The 26,968-nt window shown below is 49.0% G+C and overlaps 2 protein-coding genes across 13 annotated transcripts in view; one reads left to right on the top strand and one right to left on the bottom strand.

Moving 5' to 3' along the window:
* Window positions 1-24,933, top strand: part of LGR6 (leucine rich repeat containing G protein-coupled receptor 6) — a 217,822-nt gene extending 192,889 nt beyond the window's left edge. For 8 of the 11 annotated variants that reach the window (XM_065592333.1, XM_042842452.2, XM_024111271.3 and 5 more), the window contains 4 exons: window positions 1,134-1,259; window positions 4,170-4,330; window positions 18,571-18,651; window positions 19,750-24,933. In XM_065592333.1, coding sequence (XP_065448405.1) covers window positions 1,134-1,259; window positions 4,170-4,330; window positions 18,571-18,651; window positions 19,750-20,987 — 1,606 coding nt within the window. In that variant the 3' untranslated portion in view covers window positions 20,988-24,933. The remainder of the gene's footprint in view (window positions 1-1,133; window positions 1,260-4,169; window positions 4,331-18,570; window positions 18,652-19,749) is intronic. The other 3 variants (XM_024111275.3, XM_024111274.3, XM_024111273.3) reach the window with 1 other exon arrangement.
* A 910-nt stretch (window positions 24,934-25,843) lies between these two features.
* The window catches only part of UBE2T (ubiquitin conjugating enzyme E2 T), a 29,662-nt gene continuing 28,537 nt past the window's right edge, over window positions 25,844-26,968 (bottom strand). For both annotated transcript variants that reach the window (XM_042842449.2, XM_008174733.4), the window contains one exon: window positions 25,844-26,211. In XM_042842449.2, the coding sequence (XP_042698383.2) occupies window positions 26,184-26,211 (28 nt within the window). In that variant the 3' untranslated portion in view covers window positions 25,844-26,183. The remainder of the gene's footprint in view (window positions 26,212-26,968) is intronic.

Here is a 26,968-nt window from a genome sequence, read left to right as displayed (position 1 = left end):
GTCCCCAGAATTGCTGGGTAGCAGTCTGAGCAGGGGGCCAAGGGCTGAGTTTGAATGGGACACACTCTGACCCCTTCACTAGAGAGCTGAGGCAAAGTCTCACCCTGGTCAGGACTGAGCCGCGTTAACAGGGCAGGATGAGTACGCTTGGGCTGTGGCTGTCCATGCTGTAGCTGATCAGGGGATGAACGAAAGACTTCACCCTATAGCCGAAGCTAATGTATGGGCAGAGCGTCAGCAAACTGAGTACGTGATTGCAATCAAGGGTAGGACCCTACTTTTGATGTCATGTGGAAAATACCAGAGATAGTGCTTTGCCACGCTAATTGGCCTTCCAAGACCCAAACCCAGAAAATCGTCTAATTTATAAGACCTCAAGAAAATGGGAAGTGATGGATGATGGGAGCGGGGGAGCAGATCAAAGCATTCTAATACCATGATTACGAGACCAAGGTAGAAAACCAAAGTAGAGCTTACAGCAATGGCCAGCAGCGACAGAGTCTTCCTAATAATGGGAGGCAACAAGGCCATGCCCACTCTGTGGCCCTGCCCCTCCTCTACCCCCCAAGGCCCCGCACCCTGGCCAAGCCGGAAGCTGGCGCTGAACCGGGAAGTCCAGGCCCCTCCACCTGCCTGGGGTGGGGGGGCCTGAGCGCAGCCCCTGGCCTGTGTCCCCACCCCCAGCACTCCCAACCAGGGCAGGTGGAGGGTCCACGGCTTGCCACAGCTGCCCACACCGCTCTTACCCCGACCAGGCTCCAGCTTCTGGCCTTGCCGGGGGGCAGGGTCTCAGGGGGAAGAGGAGGGGCAGGGGCGAGGCCTGTGGCGAAAAGGGGATGGCCCAGGCCTGTCCACTTTCAACAAGTGGGAGGGCCATGGCCCCTCGGCACCCCTGACGGCGGCACTCCCCTAATGATTGCTGTATCTTTTCATTCATCCCCAAATTGGGACTGGCCCCCAGTCAGTGCCCAGCAACACTTCCTGCCCTCTCCATTTCAGTATCATATTTTGGACATCCGCCAGGTCAAGATGACCATGGGCCATCTGCAGAGCTGTCCAGCCTCTCTTGGTTAACACACCTCTGATCAGCAAACCCCTAATCCTGCTGCCCCTCCTTCCTTTCACTACAACAGAGATTTGACCGACAACCAGCTGGTAACCCTGCCGCTGGATGGTTTGGGTGGACTGACCCATCTGAAGCTTCAAGGCAACCCAGCGCTGTCTGAGCCCTTCAGCAAAGAAAGCTTCCCTAAGATGAGGTATGGTTTGGCTCTGGGAGCCTGGTTCACCTTTATCCTCCGAGCTCCATGTGGGTCTCGCCAATGGGCCTTTATTTGTTTATTTCAATCAGACTCCTGCTCTCCTTGTTTACTGGACATTTTCCTGCCATTCTTCCAGGCCGGCAGGTCGAGAAAGCCCGGCTTCATGCTAATACTCCGCATCCATCCTTCCGAGCCTTCCGTGGGAAACCAATGTTCCGCTTAACGTCCCATTGCTCACATCCGCCAAACACACACACAAGCGGAGCTTGTGAAGCCAGGGGCGTGAGCCTGGGGCGTCTCTGAGCGGAAAACATTCTCAGAAGCCAGTTCTAGCTAATGACATCCAGCTTTCCTTCAGTAAACGCTGTTTGTGTGGCCGGGTCTTGTCTGCTATGGATTAATGAGCCGCCCGAAGGGGTCACATTAAGCAGCTAAACAAGACAATGTTGCATAAGGCACCGAGGCCACCTCTGCACTGGGAATGCCGGCTTTGTGTTCCCAGCGGCGCTGGCGACCCTCAGCACCTATGTTAGCAGTGAGTTCTTAGCGCTGTCCCCTTGTCACAGTGAGCTGTGGCTCGTGTCCGAGCCACATTCATGCCCTGACTCGGAGGTGAAGGCCAGCATTTTTCAAAAGTGGCCTCTGATTTGGGGAGTCCTCATTATTGGGTGATTTTCAGAGGTGGTGTATGCTCCAAGCTGGAGCCACGGGGTCTCGGTACCTATGCAAATCAGACCCAAAGTGTCTCAAGTTGGGCTTCCAAAAATGGAGGCTGCCAGCATCAGAGGCCGTTTTTAAAAATGTTGGTGTTTGCAGCTGAGGGATTGGTGGGGATAAGCCTCACACTGCCTTTTAAATTGCTCTCTCTCTCTTGATCCCTGCCTTGTTATAGCAGCATCCTGTTCTGTGGCTGTTTCCCAAGAGGTAGCCCAGAAAAATTGGATGGCTTGTTATATCCCATGTCCTGACATGCAGGCTAATACCATGCAGTGACATTGGGCCAAATTCAGCTCAAATTCACCAGGCAATGGTGTGAATCCAGACTAACCCTAGTGATGTCCATTTAGCTGGTTTGGATTTAAATTGGTGTAACTGACATGGAGAAGGTGGGCCTTCGACTCAGACTCAGCCTGTGCACCCACTGATCTTTCCAAAACATCAGCTTGCCAGTGCTAGAGAGACAGTATCAATCCTAATTGCTGCCCTTTCTGATGGGGGCATCAGGAAACAGTTCTTAGCCACCTCCTAAGGATCTTCACTTTCTTACCACCTTTTGGTAATAGGATTTAATCTGGAGTTTACAACAGGAAGCAGATCTGTATACAGAGTTCCCATCGCCTCCCCGGGCTCGGCCAGAAATGTTTGGTAACTTAAAACGAAACCATATTTTTAGACTATAGAGTTTCCCCAGATTTACTAATCCTGTCAAAAGACCTTAACTGCCGGAAAAACTGAAGGCTGTCTCGACTGGATTGCCAGGCTTTACTGGCTTCCAGAAACGAAGCAGGCGTTTGCTGTCAGTGGTAGAAGTGCCATTTCAGCCTGATAGCCCTGATATTTAACCCTGATGATATTCAGCTGCGGTTTAATTGACCTTGTAATACAGGATGTAATTACTGGCCCTGCTTCTGATTAGCAGTCAGTTGCATTCAGGTATCTTGCTGAATTCAAGAAACGTAGCTAGGCTTCCTTGAGTGGGCTGGCAGGGCATGACCCAGGGCCATAGGGCTGGCAGAGCTAGTTGGGGTATCCCCGACTTCTGATTCTAATCTAACCCCTGTGCCCAAGTCCCCTCATCCTCAGAGTTTTTGGTGAGTCCATCACCATGCTGGATAGCTACCGTCTCGATGCCTCCGCCAAAGTGAGGTGCACATGCAATGTTCTCAAGAGCCTGGGCAGGTGCAGGTAGCACTGGGGCATCATCTAGGGACTGTAATGGGAGCTGAGCATCCAGCCGGTGTTGGGTGATATGCTGTGGGCTGAGAGCAGTAAAAGGAGGGCACAGTGGAGGCCTGGCCTGAGGACTGGGATCCTAAGTTGCATTTTCAGAAGAACAAGCTACTCCACATGCTGGAAGGTCACTCAGGTGAGAGGCACAACCAAGCCACAGCGTGAGGTGCTCCAGTAGCAGACTGCCCCAGGGCGGCTCTGTAGTTTATGCACCTTCCAAACAGTTGGCAAAAAGGATAAAAATATACCCCCCAAGACACAGGTACCTGCTTGAGGGCCAGGGAGGGTAGCACTCAGCCATCTGGCTCCCAAGGAGTGTCATGAGTTATTACTTGTAAAGCAAGGTGAAGCTGGGAAGTGTGCGCATGACACTTAGCCATGTTGTCACAATGCTCCTCAGCTTGCTGTGAGGTTAAATACCTGCTTTTAACTTGTTCTTTGGATCCTGGACATGTGTACTAACTGGTTTAGGAACAGGACACCCACCTACTCCTGCCCTGTGCTGCCTGAGTCACTTACATCAGGGCAAAGGATGCAGAGCACCCCACATCCTGGTTTAGTCACGTTTTACATCGACGGCACCGAGCATAGGGCAATGGGCAATCAGGCCCTTGATTTCACGAACAGTGACGTGTTACATTCTCAGCACACACACACAGAGAAACCTCACTGGAAGGTTGCAACGTAACATGACGTTGTTTCTTGGACTCCAGAACGATAACACACAAGAATCCAAAAAGCAGAGAGAACAAAAACAGGCTGCTCCCTAAGGCACAACTCTCCCAACCTGGCTTTTAAGGTGCCTCTTTCCAGGCTGACCCACATTGCAGGCTTTGCTATAGAGCCCCATTGCCTGCAAGCAGGAGCAGGAAACGCTCCCCGCTCTTCAAGCGATAACTTGCAATTCCAACACAGTCCACATGAAGTAGCTAAGAGACCTGCTTTTCCCCTCCCTAGAATCCTAGAAGTGCCCTATGCCTACCAGTGCTGCGCCTATGGAGTCTGTAGCAACTTCTTCAAGGTATCCAGCCAGTGGGAGACAGAAGACATGAGCCCGGAAGATGAGGATGCCCACAAGAGGAGCATGGGGTTGTTTCCGGGTCATGCTGATAATCACTGTAAGTAAATTAGGCTGAGCTGTGATCAATTCATAGGCCAGGTTTGGCTGTATATTTGGGCCTGATTCTGTATTCTCTTACACTGGGGTACATCAGGAAGAACTCCAGCGAAGGCAACGAATGGCATTAGATCAGTGTAAAATAGAAGCAGGCCCACAGTTTTCCATGTCTGGCTTGTCAGGGGGTGTATCATTTCCTGGATGCTGACACCTTGGGCTGCAATCAGTATCACTGTCTAAGGGCCCAGTGGAGCTAGGCTGGAATCTCCAAAACAGCCTGGATTGGACAGAATGGCCTGGAACTCGTCAGCAGCTGGGGGCAGGCTCCCTGGTGGCCTCACATTTAGGAAAGAGCAGCCCCCTCCCACAATTCTTTTACTTTCAGGACTATTTCTCCCCTCAAACAATCTGACCTGAGTTAGTGACTGGGCCATCTGGTCATCCTGTGACAGTGCAACTGCCGGGCAGAATGCTGATCATACAGCATCTCTGTCTCTAGTGTAACACAACAGATAAGGACGCCGCTCAGGGTGAATACTGCTTGTAAGAAAATAAAGAAGGACGAGAAAGCATAAAGCACAGAACTGGAACAAGGATTGGAAATCACAGAAGGTACAATGAAAACCAGTCCTTTTGTGCCTGGCGATCAAAGCATCAGGCAAAAGTGGCCCACAGTCAGGCACGAATAAAAGGAAACACTGCTCCATCCGGCAAACACTGTCAGCCTATGGGCTCAGATGAGATAAATACTGGGGCTAGATTATGCAGGAGTGATAGCATAGTTAAGGTTGAATGAAGCTTTCTGTTTCAGAGCCAGTTTTTCAAAGCACTGTAAAATGCACATAGAATCATAGAATATAAGGGTTGGAAGGGATCTCAGGAGGTCATCTAGTCCAACCCCCTGCTCAAAGCAGGACCAACACCAACTAAATCATCCCAGCCAGGGCTTCGTCAAGTCTGACCTTAAAAACCTCTAAGGATGGAGATTCCACCACCTCCCTGGGTAACCCATTCCAGTGCTTCACCACCCTCCTACTGAAAAAGTTTTTCCTAATATCCAACCTGAACCTCCCCCACTGCAACTTGAGACCATTGGTCCTTGTTCTGTTATCTGCCACCACTGAGAACAGCCTAGGTCTTGAAAATTGCTGTTCTCCTGAGAGCCAGGAATAGAGTTGGTGAGCAAATTTGGGGTCATTTGGTACAGTGGATCAGCAGATATAGCCTCCTCCCCCTCCCCTCACTGAAAAAATGACCAGCCTCTAAGATGATCTGGTTCTGATTTATGCCCAGAGCTGGAATGAGAGGTACATATATGCAGGAGCCACATAAATTGACATCAGTAGACATCCCCTGATCTCATCTCGTGAAGGACACCAAAAGCCAGCTGCTGATTGTAATATTTCCAAAGTTATTAGACTGGCTGCATAAAGTGCTATGCAGGCTGCTGCAACCCAGATCCAGTAGAGGAGCATGTCAGTTTCAAGACCATTGGTTACAGTGCTCTAAAATTGACAGGCGCATTCAGATCATCTTGACATTTGGTGTGCCGTTAGAGAGCCTGGGGTAGAGTTTGTGGCGTAAATTTGGGGTGATTTGATCAGGCAGGCTCCCAAGACACATTCTCCTCCCAAGTGACCTGTCTCAAAGTACTCCCGAATGTACACGCTTAGGCAGATTACCTTGAAAAGAGCTTTAGGGTGCAAAGTCGGGACCATGCAGTCAAGGATCTCCTGAGATAAAGGCCCTCCACACACACCCAAATGACCTGCCTTTAATTAACAAAGTGCTCTAAAACGTACATGCACAGCCCAATTTGCCTGAAAACTGAGGGACCATGGGTCAAGCCCATGACTTCTGCCTTTGTCACTCTAAAAAGCTGCCGTCGTAGGTTTCACCCTGATGAAATGCATCAGTATTCTCAGGAATCGATGTTTGTTGCGCACCAAGCAAACACTGGCAGCTTCCCCTAGCAGCGTGAGCTGGATCCTTTGGTGGAGGCAGGGGTGGGAGGGGGAACCTTCTGATAAAGGCGAATACAAATATGAGACCCACAGTTCCTGTTTAGCTGCTGATATCCAAACCAACAGAGCGAAGTAAGAGCATTTCACAATGCAGCCGGGAGACTGCTTGATTTTTTACATGTTTGTGTAAATACGTGACCCCATGCACATTGACTAGTTATGGAGTCACTTGAAAGGAGAAACAGATCAGGCTCAATCCTCCTTCTGGGCCAACAAGTGCCCGGTGTGTTAGAAGGGGACACTACTCCCCTACCCATAGGATTGCTGTGCACTGAGCCGGTCTCCTGGCATACAGACCTGCCAAATGGATGATACAGTAGCAGGTGATCAGTCAGACATAAAGGAGCCCTGGCCATGCCCCCTGGCATAGGCGTCCACTGGTGCTGTGCCCTTGTACGCTGAGGCCTAATGCTCGTTTTAGGTGCACGCTCTGCCGGAGGTGCGGCACCAAACAGTGCAGAATCCGGGCTGTGCCTTTTTTTTGCAACTCTAAGGAGAATGCAGGGTCCACCCTTGCCTTGCCAGGCATGCTGTGCTAACCCAGAGCAGGATTAATGCTTCGTTGAAAGCATGGTTCTATCAATTTTTATGTCAGAAGTTGCTGTGGTGCCCTCTCCCCTGGGCCAGGAAGTGAGAAGAGTTGCTCAAAAAACCAGAACTGCTCAATTCCCAACTGCAGGAAAATCTGAGATTTCAAAATTTCATTTAGCCCCAAAGAGGGACCAAAAGTCTAAATCGCCTCATTTTTCACAAAATGAACTATTCCAAACTCTTGCCTTTATCATATTGACCATATTATATATTAGTAGAACTATTCCAACTTTTATATTACATTGTCAATTATAGTATCATAACATTCAACTCAAAATGAAAGGTTTGGGTAATTTCCCATAAAAATGCTGACAAAATCGATACATTCCCCCCAAAATTTTTCCATTTAATGGGCTCGGCATTTTCCAGTGGAAAACATTTCCTTTGGAAAATTTGCTAGAAGGAACTTTTGGAACAAAATGAATAGCTAGATATGGAATGGAATGGGTTCCCTAGGGAGGTGGTGGACTCTCCATCCTTAGAAGTTTTTAAGGCCCAGCTTGACAAAGCCCTGGCTGGGATGATTTAGTTGGGGATTGGTCCTGCTTTGAGCAGGGGGTTGGACTAGATGACCTCCTGAGGTCCCTTCCAAACCCTGATATTCTAGATGACCTCCTGAGGTCCCTTCCCACCCTGAGATTCAATGATTCTATTATATTGGTCTGAATTACGGGTATACAGCTATGAAAATGGTCCATAGACCTCACATTATTGACCAGGGCAGTCTGTCCCCCCTCCCCACTCCGATCTATTGGAGCCTATGAATAAGCTTCATTAGTGAAAACTAATAAACTTAGCTCTTGTGAGTGCGGCAGGCCCAGGAATCATGGCAAGCTGGGTAGTAACACTGAGTAGGTGATGTAGAACCATGTGTTAACATCAGCGCTGCAGGAACCTCTTCGCAGCCTTGTCATTTTTTCCATCATTAATGTGTCCCATACTTTAACAACATTGGTGCACGCAGCTGGGGCGTTGGCCCAGCGAATTGCAGCCGTTTCAATGAAATGTAAAATGAACTGGCTGTGCTGTGCGTGTCAGCGACACTCTCTGCAGATCCCCTCCATTCAGGGACTAGCTTTCTCACTGCCATTTGAGTCATTTGATCGCTCAGTGGCTACTCTGTCGTGCTCCGATCCTGCCAGGGGCTGAGCGCCCGGAGCTCCCGTTGAAGTCAATAAGAGTTAAGGGTGTTCAGCACCTTCCAGGAGACCCTGAGCTGGATTAGTTCCAACACCTTTTAGGGTGTTCGTAGGGTATTAGGACCAGGAAGTGAAACAGAACAATTCTGAGGGATCAGACTCTTGGCAGCCCAGAGGGAGGAAGAGCCACCTAGGCCTATACTAAATGCCTGTCCGAATAATTCCCATGGTCTGAAAGTGCAAAGATCGTGCATGGACTGTACAAGCATGTCCTTAGCTAGGCGTGGCCCTGGCATGTCTCGGTCATTAAACATTCAATTATGGACCCTTGCGTCTCCTGTGCATGACTCACTTTTGCTCATGTGAGTTTTTTTTTTAAACACATGTATAAATTGCTATTTTAACATATTAGTAATTGTTTTATTCCCAAGGCCTCCTGTGTGGCCTTCAGCAATTGTAGCCAGGCCTTGTTACATGAATTTAGAAGGACAGTACATTAAGTGCCTCAGTAAGGAGGAACAAAGCTCTCCGCCCATCCCCCAGAGATTAAGCTTCTTGCTTAAGAGCAAATAACCCAGGATTTTTGCCCAGGATGTAGCAATGGTGTGAAAGGCAGGAAACTGGCGCCATACAACCAGATTGCTCCAGGCAGATGGGACCTGCTAGCCATGGTAAGCAGTCGACCTACGAGTAGGGACTCCAGTTTCAAACCAAGAGCATCAGACTTGGCCAGCTGGTGTGTAAAAGTTGTTCCAGTCACGCGTGTTCTGTGGGTCTTTGTCTCCAGAGAGTATTTCAGTACAATGCTAGGGCGTCCCCTGTACGAGACAGGCAACTGCTTCACCTAACAGCTGTGGAAAATGGGAAAAGGCCACCGCATTCTGGGCACATGTGGCTAAAGAAAGGAATCCAAGAACTACGTATGGCTTCCCTGAATGTGGGAACAATGACTGTGAAATCAAGAGAAGTGGCCAAGATGTTGAAAAGGACACTGCACATTGCCTGTAAACAAAAAGACAAAATTGATGGGATTGAAATCCATGAACATCAGGGAGGGTTACAAGATAATGTATCAGGGCTCAGAAGCAAGGCGGAATGGATCAGGAATAATCACAGCAGAAATATTACAGGAAAAGATAGTGGTCATGCAAAGGAAGAGTGATCAGCTGATAAAAGTTAGAATAGCACTGCGCAGAGAACAAATATACATGCTGGAGTTTGGTTGTATGACTGAAAAGAAGAAATTCTGAGAAGATAGCACTGGACCAAGTGCTAAGTGAAGAACCAAAGGTGAGTACTTGATGATTGGAGCTGACCCCAATGGACATGTTGAGAGCACAGTGATGGCTACAACAATTGTCATAGAGGATGAGACTTTGGAACCAGAAGTGAAGCTGAAGGATACTTTAGGGTTCGCCAGAGCCCATGGCCTGAGAATTTAATTACATACTGATCCCAGACTGACTACTTCCTGCCAAGAGGAAGAGATCTAAAAAACATGAGAAACTGTAACGTGATCCCAGGAGAGCAGATAGCAGAGCAACATAGATTGCTTGTCATGGACTTCCAGATGAAAAGGCTACGGGGCAAAAGACAAGTTGTGGAACAAAGGATAAAGCGGTGGAGGCTCACTGATAAGTCTGAAATTTAAGGATGAGGCTCTAAGGAGGTTGGACAATGACCAAACCGATCATGATAATACCAGCGAAGACTGGGGGAAAATAGCCAAACAACATTACAGAAAGTGAACAACTTTGTCTGTGGGCAACCAACAGGAGGGGAATGTCATGGCTAGGAGATGTGGCGATGGTCCAGCAATATGCAGAAAGCAGTAAAGAAGAAGGCAAGGTTTCAGTGATGGCAGAAAGTAAGAACAGTGGAAAGTTATGAGGAATACACGCTGGTAAAGAAAATGGCGAGAACCGTGAACGTGGAAGCTAAGGGTCAGGCATGTAAAGCCTCATACACAAGTCTATTAATGAAGGAAGGGGAAAAAGGAATCTATACATTAGCCAAGATTAGGCAAATAAGCACAGAGGACTTGGAAGTTGTGAAGTATCAACTGTGAAAACGGAAGAGTGCTGATGGAAGATGGGGAAATCAGTACGAGGTGGCCACGGTTCTATGAGAAACTGTTCAGTGGGGAGGATGTGAAGAAACCGTTGAGGGAAGTACGTGCAAGCAACAACCTTACAAGACCTATCCCCGTGGTGGAGAATTTAGCTAAGTCTAACCCTGCAGCTGGGAGCATGCTTCCTAGCACAGTTACACAGACACATACTAGCTCTGCTTGAACTTTCATGCTAAAAATAACAGCCTACCCAGGGAAGCACTGGCGGCAGCTCGGGCTAGTCACCCAAGTACGTACCCACCTGTACCCCCTGGGTCTGTACTTGGGTGGCTAGCCCGAGCCACTGCCCATGCTCCCCCAGCCATAGTATTACTTTAGCATGCTAGCTTGAGCAGGGCAAACACGTGACCGTCTACCCATGCTGTGAAGCCCGATTCCAGCTTCAGACAATCGCCTCAGACAATGCTAGAGATGATGACAGATGAGAAGGGAGTGGGACCCAATGCGGGACCAGTCCAGGCATGTAAAGCATTAGGCCATGAGGGAGTGGCGATAAACTTTTTCAATTTAATTCTCCACATTGAAAAAAAGTCCTGATGTGTGAAGGCAGAGCACATCAAGTATCGGATAGGGAGATGTGAAAGAATGTCGTAATTACCGACCCATCAGCTAGGGTTGCCAACTTTCTAATTGCACAAAACTGAACACCCTTGCCCCACCCCATGCCCTGCCCCTGCCCCAAGGCTCCGCCCTTCTCCGAGGCCCCACCCCTGCTCACTCTTTCCCCCCTCCCTCTGTCGCTCACTCTCCACCACCCTCACTCACTCGCTCATTTTTTCCGGGCTGGGGCAGAGGGTTGTGGGGGGTTGAGGGGAAGGGCTCCAGCTGGAGGTGCGGGCTCTAGGGTGGGGAAGGGGATGAGGGGTTTGGGGTGTAGGAGGGGGCTCCAGGCTGGGGCAGAGGGTTGGGTTGGGCAGGGGTTACAAGCTGGGGCAGGGGGTTTGGGAGCAGGAGGGGGTTCGGGCTCCAGGAGGGAGTTTGGGAGCAGGAGTGGGCTCAGGGGAGGGGGTTGGAGTGTGGGAGGAGGTGAGAGGTGCGGGCTTTGGGCGGCGCTCACCTCAGGCGGCCCCCCTTAAGTGGCGACATGTCCCTTGGCTCTTAAGTAGTGGCGCAGCCAGGCGACTCTGCGTGGTGCGTGCTGCCTCCACCCGCAGGCGCCGCCTTTCCTCCGCCTAGGAGCTGAAGGACATGCCGCTTCCAGAGAGCCACATGGAGCTGGGTAGGGAGCCTGCCAGCCCCGTGCCAACCACACTTTTAACGGCCCAGTCAGCAGTGCTGACCAGAGCTGCCAAGGTCCCTTTTCGACCGGGCGTTCTGGTCGAAAACCGGACACCTGGCAACTCTACCACCAACTTAATGAGTCACATGATGAAATGACTGGAAAGAATTATGGAGGAAAACTTCAGGAGGAGTTGGAGTATCAAGCGGTTGACCACCAGTTCAGGTTTATGTCAGGAAGGTCAACGATGAATGCAGTGTTTGCAGCCTGAACATTGCAGGAGATACATAGGGAAAGATGCAAGAAACTGCACTTATTGTCCATGGATTTAGAGAAGGCCTATGACAGAATTCCTAGAGAATTGTTATGGTGGTGCTTGCGGCCACAATATCTTATGGAGACATATGTTCAGACTATCATGGACATGTATGAGGGTAGCACAACAGTAGAGAGCACAGAAGAAACTGCACCGACAGCGAGTCATTCACTGGGAGGGTGGGTATACATCAAGGCTCAGCCTTAAGCCCATTCCTTTTTGTGACTATAGTGGACACCTTGACTCAGGAGATTAGGGGAGAGGCTCCGTGGAACATGTTTTCACCAATGACATTAGATGGTGCCATGAAGATAAATCCGAACTGGAAAGGGACCGAGAACTACGGAGGGCTGCATTAGAAGAAAATAGCTGATGAATTGGCCAACAAAAGACTGAATATATGCAACGCTCCATTGAGAGGGACAATGAGAAGCCAGTAAAACAGGGTGGTATTCAGTTCATGTCTGTGCAACAACTTCCATAGCTCGTTCAGTGTTGAGTGATGAATGTGGATGATAGCAGCCGTGCGACGAGTCCTTGGTGAAATGGAGGGGGTTGATGGGACCTCTATGCTCTAAGGACATGCCAAGTAAACTAAAGAGCAAAGTGATAAATCCATGATTAGGCCAGCCATGATGTATGGGTTGGAACGCTGGCCAGTGAGGAAGAGAGAACAACCACTGCACACTGCCGAAATGAGAATGCTCAGGTAGACGCTGGGTAAGATGAGGGCTGATAGGCTACGCAATGAAATGGTATGAGCCATGACGCAGGTAGCCCCCATCATGGAAAAGCTGAGGGAGTATCACCTGATATGGTTGGTCATGTGAGACGACAAGATATGGAATAGGATGGCCAGAGAGTACCAGAGCTAATAATCGTGGGACAAAGACCACAAGGAAGACTTAGAAAATGGTGGTTTGAGATGCTGAAGGAGGACATGAAAAAGGTTGGTGTCAGCTTGGAACACTCACTGGACAAGAACGCTTGGAGACCAAGAACAAGAGCCACCAACGCTGATGGATGGGACATGACGAAGGCGAGGAAACAGCAGCATATAACAGTTTGCATTCAGCCACTTCATTGCTGTAAGACAGCCTGCAAGAAAGGCTGAGGGGCAGGTTTTCAAATGATAACTACCTCCTTCCATCAGTAGATCTGAAAGCACATGACAAAGGAGGTCAATATGGGGAAACTGATGCACAGAAAGGCAAAGTGACTTGTCCAAGGTCAACCACCAGGTCAGAGCCAGAAATAGAAACCAGGTCTCTTGAGTTCCTAGTTTGGTACAGGTTTCAGAGTAGCAGCCGTGTTAGTCTGTATCCACAAAAAGAAGAACAGGAGTACTTGTGGCACCTTAGAGACTAACAAATTTATTAGAGCATAAGCTTTCGTGGACTACAGCCCACTTCTTCGGATGCATATAGAATGGAACATATATATATGTCTTGGGAGACAGACCTGTCCTCGCTTACAGACAACCCCCCAACCTAAAGCAAATACTCACCAGCAACCACACATCACTGAACAAAACCACTAACCCAGGAACCTATCCTTGTAACAAACCCCGATGCCAACTCTGTCCACATATCTATTCAAGTGACATCATCATAGGACCTAATCACATCAGCCATACCATCAGGGGCTCGTTCACCTGCACATCTACCAATGTGATATATGCCATCATGTGCCAGCAATGCCCCTCTGCCATGTACATTGGCCAAACCGGACAGTCTCTACGCAAAAGAATTAATGGACACAAATCTGACATCAGGAATCAAAATACTCAAAAACCAGTGGGAGAACACTTTAACCTGTCTGGTCATTCAGTGACAGACCTGCGGGTGGCTATATTACAACAGAAAAACTTCAAAAACAGACTCCAACGAGAGACTGCTGAGCTGGAATTGATATGCAAACTAGACACAATCAACTCCGGTTTGAATAAGGACTGGGAATGGCTGAGCCATTACAAACATTGAATCTATCTCCCCTTGTAAGTATGCTCACACTTCTTATCAAACTGTCTGTACTGGGCTATCTTGATTATCACTTCAAAAGTTTTTTTTTCTCTTAATTAATTGGCCTCTCAGAGTTGGTAAGACAACTCCCACCTGTTTATGCTCTCTGTATGTGTGTATATATATCTCCTCAATATATGTTCCATTCTATATGCATCCGAAGAAGTGGGCTGTAGTCCACGAAAGCTTATGCTCTAATAAATTTGTTAGTCTCTAAGGTGCCACAAGTACTCCTGTTCTTCTTTTTTTAGTTTGGTACACTATCCACTAAACCACACTGCCTCCCAATGAGCGGTACTTCCATTTAGCCTCCTAAATGTAGTGACCAGGTTTTATTTAGCAGCCAACAGCTTCGAGAGCAGGATGAAATCAGTGGGGTTGTTTTGCCCAGTTGTGATTGGTCTCTCTTAGTTCACAGCTTTGGCAGGAGAAAGGACAACGAAGATGGCAGCAAAAATTAGCAAGGCCATAAAATATAAGCCTCATTTCCTAAAACCAACAGACTATCAGAACTCAGGGGAGAGAAAACATTCCGTCTTTTTGTCTGATGCACAGTTATCATCAATGAAAGGTCACCATTCGCCAACAGTCACCATGCTATGGTATTTGACATTGATATTGTCAACTCTTTATACATATGCTCTTCAGGGCACAGACCATCAAGAATAGAGCTGAGCAAATATTGATTTTTCAGTTTGATGGACAAACCAAAAAGTAAAATAAAAATCAGTTCATTTCTAACAAAAAATGAAACTTTCTTGGGTTTTCTTACCAAAACAAACACACAAAAAATGAACAAAAATTCTTTTCAGGTTGAATGAAATGTTTCATTTGACCTAAAACAATTTTTTGTTGTTGTTTCATTACTTTTTGGGTGCTTTTTACCCTTTTTAAAAAAAAATTAAATAAATTGAATGAAATTTAGAAATGTCCATGTCAAAATTAAAAGTCAAAACATGTTGTTTCCAAAATGTCAAAATGAACCATTTTAATTCTGTCCATTTCTTTTTTTCTCTTTTTTTATTCAGCCGAAACTATTCGTCAAATTCAACTAGAATTCCCAAATAGTTTCATTGGGGCGACTTTACTATTTGACCAAAAATAATTGCCCATTCTAGTCACACCTGTATGTCTGTAAAACATGTAACACAGTGGGTTTCCGATCTCAGCTGAGGCTTCCAGATGCTGGCACAATACAAATGATAATAAAGATGTGGGATACCGCTGTTCCCCCATATGAAGAGCAGGAAATAACTCAGGGACTTTAGATCCCATTGTGTGGTAACTGTTGACCAAGCTGATTTTGTCCGTTCATAATTAGACTGGCTGCTGTCTCAGGGACCCAACCCAGAGCCCCTTTCTCCTGGCTGTAGAAATTCCTGTTCCTAGTGAATGACTGGACTGGGTAGCTCACTTCTGTCTGGGTGGCACTTTGCATCTGTGACAGTCACATGTAAAACACAGACTGGCTTTTTATTCCCACTTGTAATGGATTCTGCAGGCATCCGCCATCATCTCTGACTGTGCTCCCATGGAGGTCAATAGGAGTTTTGCCATCAGTTTCAAAGGGAACACAATGGTGCTTCTTTGTGTACTTGGGTTGTTTTGACTAAAGGATGTTTATGGGAACATACGCCTTTTCCAGACATATTGCCTAGCTCGCCTTCTTAGCAGCTCAAGCTAAACAAACAGCAGAAGATCATCTGTCTAGACAGTTGGGCAACACAGCCTCTTCTATCCCGGTTGCTGACATGCTCGGAGCTGTAATGTGGCTACCGTAGAAAAGCAATGCAGCTCATTGCCAGGCCGCCTTTCATTCGTAACATTATTCATAAATTATGAGTTGTGAGAGCCCTGGTTATGGCAGAAAACAAGATCTATACGGAGTGAGAAATAGCTAATACAGAGTGTCACTCTTCGTTAGCTCTGCCCTCTGCTCTACGGAGTAGCACCCCAACGCTCTGCTTTCAGGCTCCTGGGATCAGCCCATCAAGCCATGGAATGACCAGCTGAGCGCCCCTGCCCAAAGGCTTGTAGGCCTCTTAGCAGAGTCCAAATAAACACATTAGGGGATGTTACAAAACTAAGGCAACCTGCCCTGCTAGAACAGAGCTGGGCACTGTTAGACTATTCCCACTCACTGAGGAATAGCTAATTTATTCCAGCACTTTCCCGGCTGACGTGTGCCCACGTTCCCAATGAGGAGAGGAACTCCCAGTTTACATTTCCTGCCTTGGTTGGAGTGGCCTTGGCCCAGGACCATCCTGCAGTATGGAGCATCTGTCAAATGCAAAGCAGTCAAGGCCTTATGTACAGCAACGTTCCCAAACAGGAAAGGGCTGGGCCAGAGAAACTGAAGGCTTCCATTGTCAGGGGATCAGGACACAGTGTGCCAGGGCCTGAGAGCAGAAGAAGACTCGATGGGTTTACAAGACTGTAAAGTACAAGGAGGAAATATTTTCCACCCCACTCTGGGTGTTTTCTTGCCAGACTCCAGAACAGCAGCAATATTTTAATGCTTGGGCAAACAGATGAAAAGCAGCCTGTTTTTTCCAAGGCTTCCTGAAACCAAGAAGGCCACAGAATCTGTCAGAGGTGCTGAAGGCAGCACATTATTTATCATTATTATTATTATGAAATAATACTCTTGGCCAAATGTTCAAAGTATTTAGGGACTGGAAGATGCAGACAGGTACCTAGTGGGATGATCAAAAGTTCCTAAGCAGGTTAGGTGCCCATTGGGTTGGGCCGCTAAGCTGCTTAGGCCCTTTAGTGAATCCCACTAGGTGGGTATCTGCATCTCTAGGCGATTATATACCTTTGTAAATCTGGTCCTATGTTCCCTTGGCATGGCCTCTGCAAACAGCAACAGTTGCTTCTTGCATTGGGCAGCCACCCCCATCAACAACCTCCCCCACCCCACTGCCCCCACATGGACAATCCTATCTCCATAGATCTAGCCCTAGGGGCTTGGCTGAAGAGTCTCCCCGAGTCCTACAGGGCAGGAAACATGGGCTGTGGTGAGATGCTCCCAAACAAGGGTGCCGAGAACACCCACAAGGGCTCCAAGCCAGGGTGTGCTAGCCACAGCAGCTCCTCAGCTGGTGCTGTGCGTTGTGGTGGTGCAATGGGAGAGCACTCACCCTTGTTTGGGTGTTTCCATAGCTAAGGATTTGCAGCAATCAACTGGATTATTTGGTGCCAGATCCCATTGATATGTGAGTGGCAATGAAGAAAAGCAGGTCTTGGATTAGCCCACAGGCACCTGATTCTTACACCAGGAAAAGGCCTAGTCCTCAGTGTGCAAGCGTAAAAACTACAACTGCATTCTACCCCTCCTCTCCCCTGCCCCACCCCCCGCCCTTCTCAGCTGCTGCTCCAGCCAGCACAGGAGCCTCCTCCGGGACAGCCCACGAGCTGTGATCGGGGTGCAGTTGCAAGGGAGCACACAGCAGGCCAGACTCTGAGTTTATTTACACCTGTGTGCAACCAAGACCGAACCAACCAGCTTCATATTTACAATGGCCCAGCTGAGATCAGAATCCACTGGCTCAGGGAGCTGGGCCACTTATAGTCTCATAGACTTAGACTTGAAAATCCACAAAGGTTTCCGTTGGCAAAATTCAGCAGGACCAACTCCAAATGGTCAAAAATGGGGAGCCGGGCCCCAAAACATCGTGAGATTTTAAATAAATAAATAAACAAACTTTGGGATCTTTGTCTTTGCCTTCCAGTTTGAGTCTTTAGGTTACTATCATATTACTGTAGCACATAGGCATGGGTCAAGACCCCACCATACTTAGATTATCAGCTCTTTGGGCAGGGACCACCTTTTGTGACCTCCTGCTCCAGGACTAGGGCACCTCGGTGCTCCAGGCATACAACTATAACACTTGCGCTAGGTGCTGTACAAAGGCAGAACAAAAAGACGGACCCTGCCCCATCGAGTTGACACTCTTGGGTCACGTGTTCAAGCTTTTCTCCGCTACCAAGAGGGCTAGGAACATCCACTTTTTTTTTAAGGCAAGCTGAGATGCCCATGTAATCACATGACTCTGGGACCTGGGGCTTTAATTAAAACATCAAATATTGTGAGACTCATTTTTAAAATGGTGAGGGGCTGGCTTCCCCGCCAACTCAACAGCCTTCTCCAGGGACATGCACCCTCTGCCCTCTCCACAGCAGTAAACACAAAGGGCAAGCAAGACCGCAACATCCCCTTTAATCCTGCAGGTTGGTCTCACAAACACAGGCAGTGGGAGTGGGTTCGAAGAGCCACAAGAATGATTAAAGGGTTGGAGAGCCTGCCTTATAATGAGAGACTCAAGGAGTTCAATCTATTTAGCTTAACAAAGAGAAGGTTCAGGGGGATTTGATCGCAGTCTGTAAGTACCTACGTGGTGAGCAAATATTTAATAACAGGCTCTTCAGTCTGACAGACAAAGGTCTAACAATGTCCAATGGCTGGAAGTTGAAGCTAGACAAATTCAGACTGGAAATAAGGTGTACATTTTTAAGAGTGATGATAACTCACCAAGGATTGTGGTGTGGTTCTCCAACATGGGCAACTGCTAAATCAAGACTGGATGTTTTTCTAGAAGATCTGCTTTAGTTCAAACAGGAATTAACTCAGGGCAGGTCTCTGGCCTGTTCTAAGCAGGAGGTTGGACTGGATGATCACAGTGGTCCCTTCATGCCTTGTAAAATTTGAAAAGCTCCCGGCACTGGCCTGGCACTGACCTTGTGTCCCGGCAGTGTTCTGTTCTGAGCTCATTTTCCCTTTTTCCATTTCCTGCCTAGATGACCTGGACATGGATGACTTCCAGTTGGAGTTTGAGGAGTCAAAGCTGCACCCCACCATCCAGTGCACACCCAGCCCCGGTGAGCAGCGAGCTGAGGGGAGACCCCGCCTCTAAATAAGACTCGAGGCCCTTCTAATGCAGCCAACTCCCACGTCTTTCCCCCTACATCTCACCACTCGCTACATACACACATAGACCAGAATCCAGGCTGGGTCCTGGGGGCAGCAGTGGGATTCCTCTTTCCCATGCTGAAGCCATGGAGCTAGTGCCCTCTCAGGTGGAGAGGGAGGACTCACGGTAACCCCATCCTTCTACAGAGCTCTTCCCACCTCCAGCCTTTTCCTGTACCAGGTCCCATGCCTAGGAAGGCTGTATGTCCTAGCAGAAGAGGGGATTGGATTGGCCTCATCACACATTAGTATAGGAAGCGGCAGACCACACCACCTACCCTGGTACCACACAGAGCAGCTGTGCTTCACATGTTCACCCAAGGCTCCCGCACATGTGGATTGCTTTGCAGAAGCTAGTCTTGACTTTCCAGGGGGAAATTCCTTCGCAGCCCCAAATATGGTGATCAGTTAAATCCTGAGCATGTGTGCAAGACCCACCAGGCAGACACCTGGGAAAGAATTCTCTGTAGTAACTCAGTGTCCCATCTAGTGTCCCATCTCTGGCCGGTGGAGATATTTGCTGCTAGCAGTTGCAGATCAGCTCCATGCCATTGTAGGCAGTTTCATCGTACCATCTCCTCCAGAAACTTACCAAGTCAGAGTAAAGGGGTGACGTTCACACCACACATCCCGGGGCCATGCACACAGATGCCAGCACAGCCCTCCTCGCTTCTACACTCTCTGTCCTGCTCAGAAATGTTCGCTCCTACTTATATGCATTGTGCTCTTACCCACTGGGCAGCACCAACACCCCCTTAGGCAACTGGGGGGGAGGGGACATTGGGGAAGAGCTCAGGGGTAACACTGGAAGCACAGGGCCCTTGGAAAGTCTCCTGGGTAAGAGGTGCCCTCAGTGGGTCTTGGGCATTTGTTCCGACCCACTTCTGCTTGGTAGCACTGAATGGGAGTGGTACTGGCTGGGTCAAGCCCTGGCCGGGATCAGGCCGACATGCCGTATCAGCGACGCTACAGCGGGGTCGATGACTTTGGGCCTCGTTTCCTTGCAGGTCCCTTCAAGCCTTGCACTCAGTTGTTTGAGAGCTGGATCATCCGCCTGGGGGTCTGGGCCATCGCGCTGGTCTCAGTGCTCTGCAACGGGCTGGTCAGCCTGGCCGTCTTCGCCTCGCCCAGCTACCTCTCGCCAGTCAAGTTCGTCATCGGCTCCATAGCCGGGGCCAATATGCTGACGGGCGTCTACTGCAGCATGCTGGCTGTGGTCGACGCCCTGACCTATGGGCAGTTTGCCAAGTACGGGGCCAGGTGGGAGACGGGCGCGGGCTGCAGGGCGACAGGCTTCCTGTCTGTCTTCGCCTCGGAGGCTGCCATCCTCCTGCTGACTCTGGCCACTGTGCAGTGCAGCGTTTCGGTCTCCTGCTTCCGGCTATATGGGAAGTCGCCTTCCTTCAACACAGTTAAAGCCGCCACGCTGGGCTGCCTGACACTGTCCTGTGCGGCCGCAGCTCTGCCGCTGTTCTCTGTTGGGGAGTACGGCGCGTCCCCTCTCTGCCTCCCGTCCCCCATCCCCGATGGGAAATCCTCCACCCTGGGCTTCATGGTGGCCCTGGTGATGGTGAACACCCTCTGCTTCCTGATCATCACGGGCACCTACATCCGGCTCTACTGCAACCTGCTGAAAGGGGAGTTCGACACCCTCTGGGACTGTGCCATGATCAAGCACGTGGCCTGGCTGATCTTCACCAACTGTCTCCTCTACTGCCCGGTAGCCTTCCTCACCTTCTCCTCCATGCTCAACCTCTTCCTCATCACCCCGGAGGTCATCAAGTCAGTCCTGCTGGTGGTGCTGCCCTTACCTGCTTGCTTGAACCCCCTGCTTTATCTGCTCTTCAACCCCCACTTCCGAGACGACCTGCGCCTGCTGCGACACAGGGGCCAGACCAATGGCAGCTGCCCCCAGTCATATGCCTCAGATGACATGGAGAAGAGCTCGTACGACTCCACCCAGGCGCTGGTGACCTTCTCTGACGCCGATCATATATTTGAGGCGTCCGACACCTTGGGTGTGCACCCCGTCCTGGATGCCTACAGCTTCCCCTCGGTGACGCTCGTCCCCTGCCAGCAGAGGATGGGTGCCAGAAGGCAAGAGAGTGGCTACTCTGCCCACCACCCCTGCCTGACCGATGACGAGCTGCTGATTTCCTCAGAAAGCAGGGATCCAGCCAGCAGCAGCCTCCGAGTCAGCTTCTTCCCTTCCCCGCCCACACCGTCCTTCACATCTCACTTATAAACCCTCCGAGTGGCCACGCAGGCAGCCCCTCATCAAATGAGCCAAGCAAGAGCCCCCCACCTGGCCTTGAGGGGACGAGACGCAGGCTGATCTGTGTCAGGCATTGACACGCCCCCACCGCATCATAACCCTGGGCAACAGGCAGCACAGCCTGAGCCGTCATCCCAAGGGCTCAGGGCTTTCATGGCAGGACACAAGTGCACGACTGTACAAAGAAACACTGTGTCCCCTCCACCCCTGCCTAAGAGGGGACCCCCCGAGCCCAGAGAGGGAGCTAGAGAGACCCCCTTCCCGGGGTTTCCCTAGACAGGCCCCTAGCATACCAAGTCAGAGCAGGAGGGACCTGCAGCTAAGGAGCCAAAATGCTTCTAGCCCAGGGAGACGCCCCTCCCCAAGGGAGTGACCCCACAGCCTCTGTGGTGGAGCGGAAGCTCTTGCCAAGCCTGCTGCCCTCTGACCCTACCAGCTGTGCCACTACCCCACACTCAGTCCTGCTGGTCGTGTGTCCTGGAAGAGGACAGGCGAGCGCATGGAGCAGGTCGGAGTGACGTGGCAGCAGGCAGCATCCACAGCGGCAGCAATAATCCATTGCAACTTCGTGGCAGGTGGGAGAATCCTCATGCTTAGCACCTCTCGGGACATGTTACAGACACCCTCCGGTGAGCGCCGCCACGCCCTGGGAGGGGAGTCAGACCTGTGCCTTCCCCATTACGCAGCTGGGGGAACCAAGGGAGGGGATTAAGGGCAACGTTTTCAAAAGTGGCTGTTAATTTGGGGCCTCGCATTTGCCCTTCTCCAGGGCCTACTAGAGGAGACAACCACCCTTCCACAGTGCCAGCCTTCCAGCGGCACTCACACAGCCCTTTGACCCCTTCCCACTGGGCCTAATAACGAATAGGGCCATCTGCTCCCCCACCAGCCGGGATCAGTGGGCGAGTAGCTGACCCATCACAGGCACGGCTGAGCCCCACTCCCTTTAAAGGGCAGTGACAGCTTTGTGATTGCTTGCTTTCGTGTCCAGATCCTCAAAGACACGTAGGCAGCTAACTCTCATTGGTCTCAATGGGCAGTAGGCCCCCTAAATACCGTTGAGGCTCTGGGCCTCTGTGCTTATATATGGATATACCCTTCCAGAGCTGTTTTTCTCGGTTCCTTCTTATTACCCCAAATATGCATCCTCTATCACGCTCAGGGCTGCCTGCCATTTGTTCTCCTCAATCAGTGTTAACATTATCAGCCACCATGCTCTGGGATATTGCCTTACTGGAGGTGTTAGTCTGCGGCAAAGTCTGCTTTTAAAGGGCACCAGATTAATATCATTCTGATCACTTATTCTTAACATTAATTCTATCCTATATCAAACACAAACCATGGACACATCCATCTCTCACATGTCTGTACTAAGAGAAACTCTGAATTGGATGTAATGCCTTTAATACACCATGTATATGTTATTGTATGTATATATGATGCCATATATAATATCCAGCATGCGTGCGTGTGTATATTATGTGTATATTTATATATAACCAGTTTCCCTCCCCTGCAGACCATTCCTTTAAATTCCTACACCCTCTTTGTGTATATGAACTGTAAAGCATCCTGTATGAAAGACGCTATAGAAAAATAAATTGTAATTTTAAAATAAGTTGTAATTGCTGCAGCTTTCCCCTAGAATGGGGTTAAAAACCCATGACTGGTTGGTTATGTCTCATTAACATTAGTATCGCGGTCAATAAGCTTTTGGGGATACAGAAGAGAAGGTAAAACAAACACCATCTGAGACAGAACCCTTTGGACTTGGCTAACTCCATTCTGTGTCTGTGATATGTATGTAATGTAGACATGCCCTGAGAGTCAAACTGGGCTCCTTCTGTGCATCTAATACAGAATGCAGAAACTTTAACACAGACAAGCCCTGAAGGTGAGTGGGGCTAGCAGTAGGAGAAAACATCCCTTTATAGGTAAATTGAACGCATTTGCTCTGGATTCGTTGAGCCTCACACAGAGTTCCCCAAGGCAGTTCACAGCAGAACCACATTTTAATTGTTCAGTGGGACTTCCTGCATGCGCAAGCACTTGAGTGAGGGGAGGTAATTGACTTTCCACACGTCCATCGTCACTAACTACCTCAGAATGTAAGAAGGGCTGTGCCCTGTTCCCCACATTCAGTCCCTACTGGAGAAGCAAACTCCTGTTGAGCTGTATGGGAAATATTTTGATCAGGGCTGGCTCCAGGCATCAGCTTGCCAAGCAGGTCCTTGGGGTGACCACTCCGGAGAGGGGCGGCACGTCCAGCTATTCAGCAGTAATTCGGCGGACGGTCCCTCGCTCCCGCTCGGAGCAAAAGACCTCCCGCCGAATTGCCACCACAGATCGCGGCTTTTTTTTTTTTTTTTTTTGCGCCGCTTGGGGCGGCAAAAACCCTGGAGCCGGCCCTGATTTGGACGCAACTATTATTATTACTCTGTATGGAAGGTGAGGGGAAGAGGGTCACTGAAGCAAAGGCTTTAATTTCCCGGCTGCCTATACGCTGAGTCTGCATGGAGTGGTTGGAGGGGCTCCCTGCAGCTTCTGGGAGAGCAAAGGCCTGAGAATTTAACATGTTCCGGTCTCAACTTCATTGAGGAGTTTCAGGTAGTCAAAGACATGAAATTTAGGCCTAGAAATTAACAGACTAGCTACAGGGAACTGTTCTCTTTTAAAAATCAAATCTCATTCAACTCTCTCCTCTGAGGATAAGTTGACTTTGAAGGCCCTGCCCAACCTCTCCTCTGCCTCACTCCATTCCTCCATCTGCCTGTCACTGCCTCATCTCCTTGCACTCAGCCCCAGCTACTGCAAGCACCCCTCCTTTCTCCATCGAGCTCCCATTCACTTCAATAGGAGAGGTTGCAGAATTAGGCCCATGGATTCACATTTCCCTTCATGCTGGCCTTGTGCATGAAACAGCCTTCCACCTCTTTTGTCCTTCCCTGCACACTCTCCTCCCCCATGTGCTCTCTGTCCTGTGTTGCCAGAGAAGGGAGTCTCTCTTTCTCCGGGGTAGGTGAAGTGCTAGGTCTAGTTACAGAATTAAGCATGTAGGAATAACATTCAGCACTTACAGTGATTCTTGCTCCATAACTAGGGTTCCTGAAATTACGGTAATACACAAACCATGGCACAAAGACACAAGAATTCCATATTCATCCACATCATTAGAGTGCATTGCCCACAAAGGGATTTCTCTGAAGCATCTAGTACAGCAGCCCCTAAACTTTTCAGGCACTGGGGCCACAGCTCCCGGGGAGGGGGGAAGAGGGCACAGACAGGGTAAGGGGGCCACAGCTGAGGGCAGGGCAAAGGCTGGGGGCAGGGCCAGGAGCGGAGCTACAGCCAAGTTCACAGGAGCCAGGGCCAGAGCAGAGCTGGGGGCTTAGCGGGGCTGGGTGATGTTCCCTCCCCGCTCTCTGTGGGGGCTGGCCTAGGCTTTGCCATACACCCACCACCCAAAAAAAACATGCCTTCACGGCCCACTGGGGGCACGCCCTACAGCATCATCAGAAACAGGATACCGCACTAGATGAGTCTGATCCAGCATGGCAGCTTCCATGTTCCTATTCATGAAGGCTATTAGCCTAGTCGATTTAACACGTATGTCCTGCATAAATATGTAATTTTCTATAGAGCTGTGGCTCTTGTATCTAAGGCCTGGCCTACACCAGGAAATTAGGTCGGTATAATTACATCGATCAGGGCTTTGAAAAATCCACACCCAAGAGACATAGTTAAACTGACCTAACCCCTGGTGTAGACAGCACTAGGCCGATGGGAGAATTCTCTTGCTGCCTGAGCTACTGCCTCTCAGCAAAGTGGATTCCCTACGCCAACGGCAGAATCCATGCCACTGGCAAAGGAAGCATCTTCTCTGAAGCACGGCAGTTGAGCCACTACAGTATTTTAAGTGCAGACAAGCCCTAATATAAGCTAGTGACAAAACACTTCCATTCACTAAACTACTGCTTAGTTCAGATTCAGTTTAATGGCCCATTGCAGAGGTGGTGTAAAATGGACATTTTCAGGACTTTGCCAGAATTGCTCAAGACCCAAAACTCCAACTGAAATCAATAGGATCACAGTATCTCTGAAAGTCAGACTTCTTACACCTATATACTAGTGCATAAGGGAAGTGAAGTTGGTAAAACTCACATGTTGGGAAGTCAGAAGGAAGTGAGGAATAGCAGTTGCTGCATTAAATTACAATTTCTTACATAGCCCAGTTAGCATAGCAAGAGAAATAACTCTCATCTTTTTCAGTCCCTCAGGTATCAAGATTACCGAAATTTAGATTCCTTTACATTCAATGGCCACATGCAGACTTGAGGTGTAAGTTACAAGTTGATGAGTGGATGCAAATATGCCTTAAGGGACTGGAAGGTATAAATTACACCAGTTTAAGTCTCCCCGTAGACTCTGCTCCAGTTTGGGCTATAAAACATTAAGCCATCTGCTCAGCTTGTGGAAGTAGTGTTCTTCTGATTTATGAGCTGGTTACTGATTGCACAGGTGGGAAGATGGCTGGGGAAAGGGTGAGATACAGAGTATACAATATGTCCACACTCATGTATCATTTACTATTATTACTCCAACAAGGGAAACTGAAGTGTCTGCTACAGGCAGGTGTGCTGATGTTTCAATTGGGGCGGGAAACAGCAAAATATTACTTACGAATTCAAGTACATCCTTTAATTATTTGCTCCAATTTCTAGCCTGTCATCAACCACAAAAACAAAAAAGCCAGACTGGCCACATACCGTCCATGGGCAATGTTAAGCAATTTCTCATTCACACAATAACCATCATCACAAGAGAACTCTAAAACATGTAAGACTGATTTATTATTCCCAATTCTGCCTTCCTTCACAATACTTAGAGACAAACAATGCAAGACAAACAAGAATACAAAACATGTAATGCTACTGAAATAAAATAAAAGCAGCTTTAATTTGAAAACAACCCCCTGCCATCACAAGTATTAGCTCACGCACAGAGAGACAAGTGAAACCTGCCAGTGTTACACATTCAGAAAAATGTTTATTTACACAGAGAACCTCTATGAATCGAGGCAGGGTTTTTTCCCCTTCCTGCTGATATCATTTGCTTTTCTTTTCTGGGAGATGGCAAATTCTTTGGGAGTGCTAGCCTCGCTTTGGGTCACTTCCTCATCTGGAGTTTTGGAAGCCTGGTACAGAAGACACAAAGGATTCAAACAAAGAAGGTTACCTTTATATTTGTAACATTCACAGTCAGTTTGAAAGATCAAGTCTGCCCTAGAAGGAGCGTTCACTTCCTGGAGACACATTATCATTTCCTCTTGGAAAATTATTGCCAGACTTACACATTTATAACACAGTGTATGGGGGGAAATATCCCAAAACACTTCAGACTACTGTATACAAATCCAACACTAAGGGTATGTCTACACTACGGGATTAATCCGAATTTATATAATTCGAATTTTGGAAAACAGATTGTATAAAGTCGAATGTATGCGGCCACACTAAGCACATTAATTCGGCGGTGTGCGTCCATGTTCCGGGGCTAGCGTCGATTTCCGGAGCGTTGCACTGTGGGTAGCTATCCCATAGCTATCCCATAGTTCCCGCAGTCTCCCCCGCCCATTGGAATTCTGGGTTGAGATCCCAGTGCCTGATGGGACAAAAAACATTGTCGCAGGTGGTTCTGGGTACAGCCTCACCCCTCCCTCCATGAAAGCAACGGCAGACAACCATTTCGCGCCTTTTTTCCTGGGTGAACACTGCAGACTCCATACCACGGCAAGCATGGAGCCCGCTCAGCTCAAGACAGCAGTCATGAACATTGTAAACACCTCGCATGTTCTCGTGCAGTTTATGCTGAGCCAGGACCAGAAAAACGAGGCGAGGAGGTGGCGGCGACGACGGCAGCACAGCGACAAAGCGTGATGAAGACATGGACAT

Source organism: Chrysemys picta, chromosome 4 (assembly GCF_011386835.1).
Source record: "Chrysemys picta bellii isolate R12L10 chromosome 4, ASM1138683v2, whole genome shotgun sequence".
Classification (NCBI taxonomy): Eukaryota; Metazoa; Chordata; order Testudines; family Emydidae; genus Chrysemys; species Chrysemys picta.
Note: the sequence above shows the minus strand (reverse complement) of the source record. Positions and strands in the feature narration are given on the sequence as shown.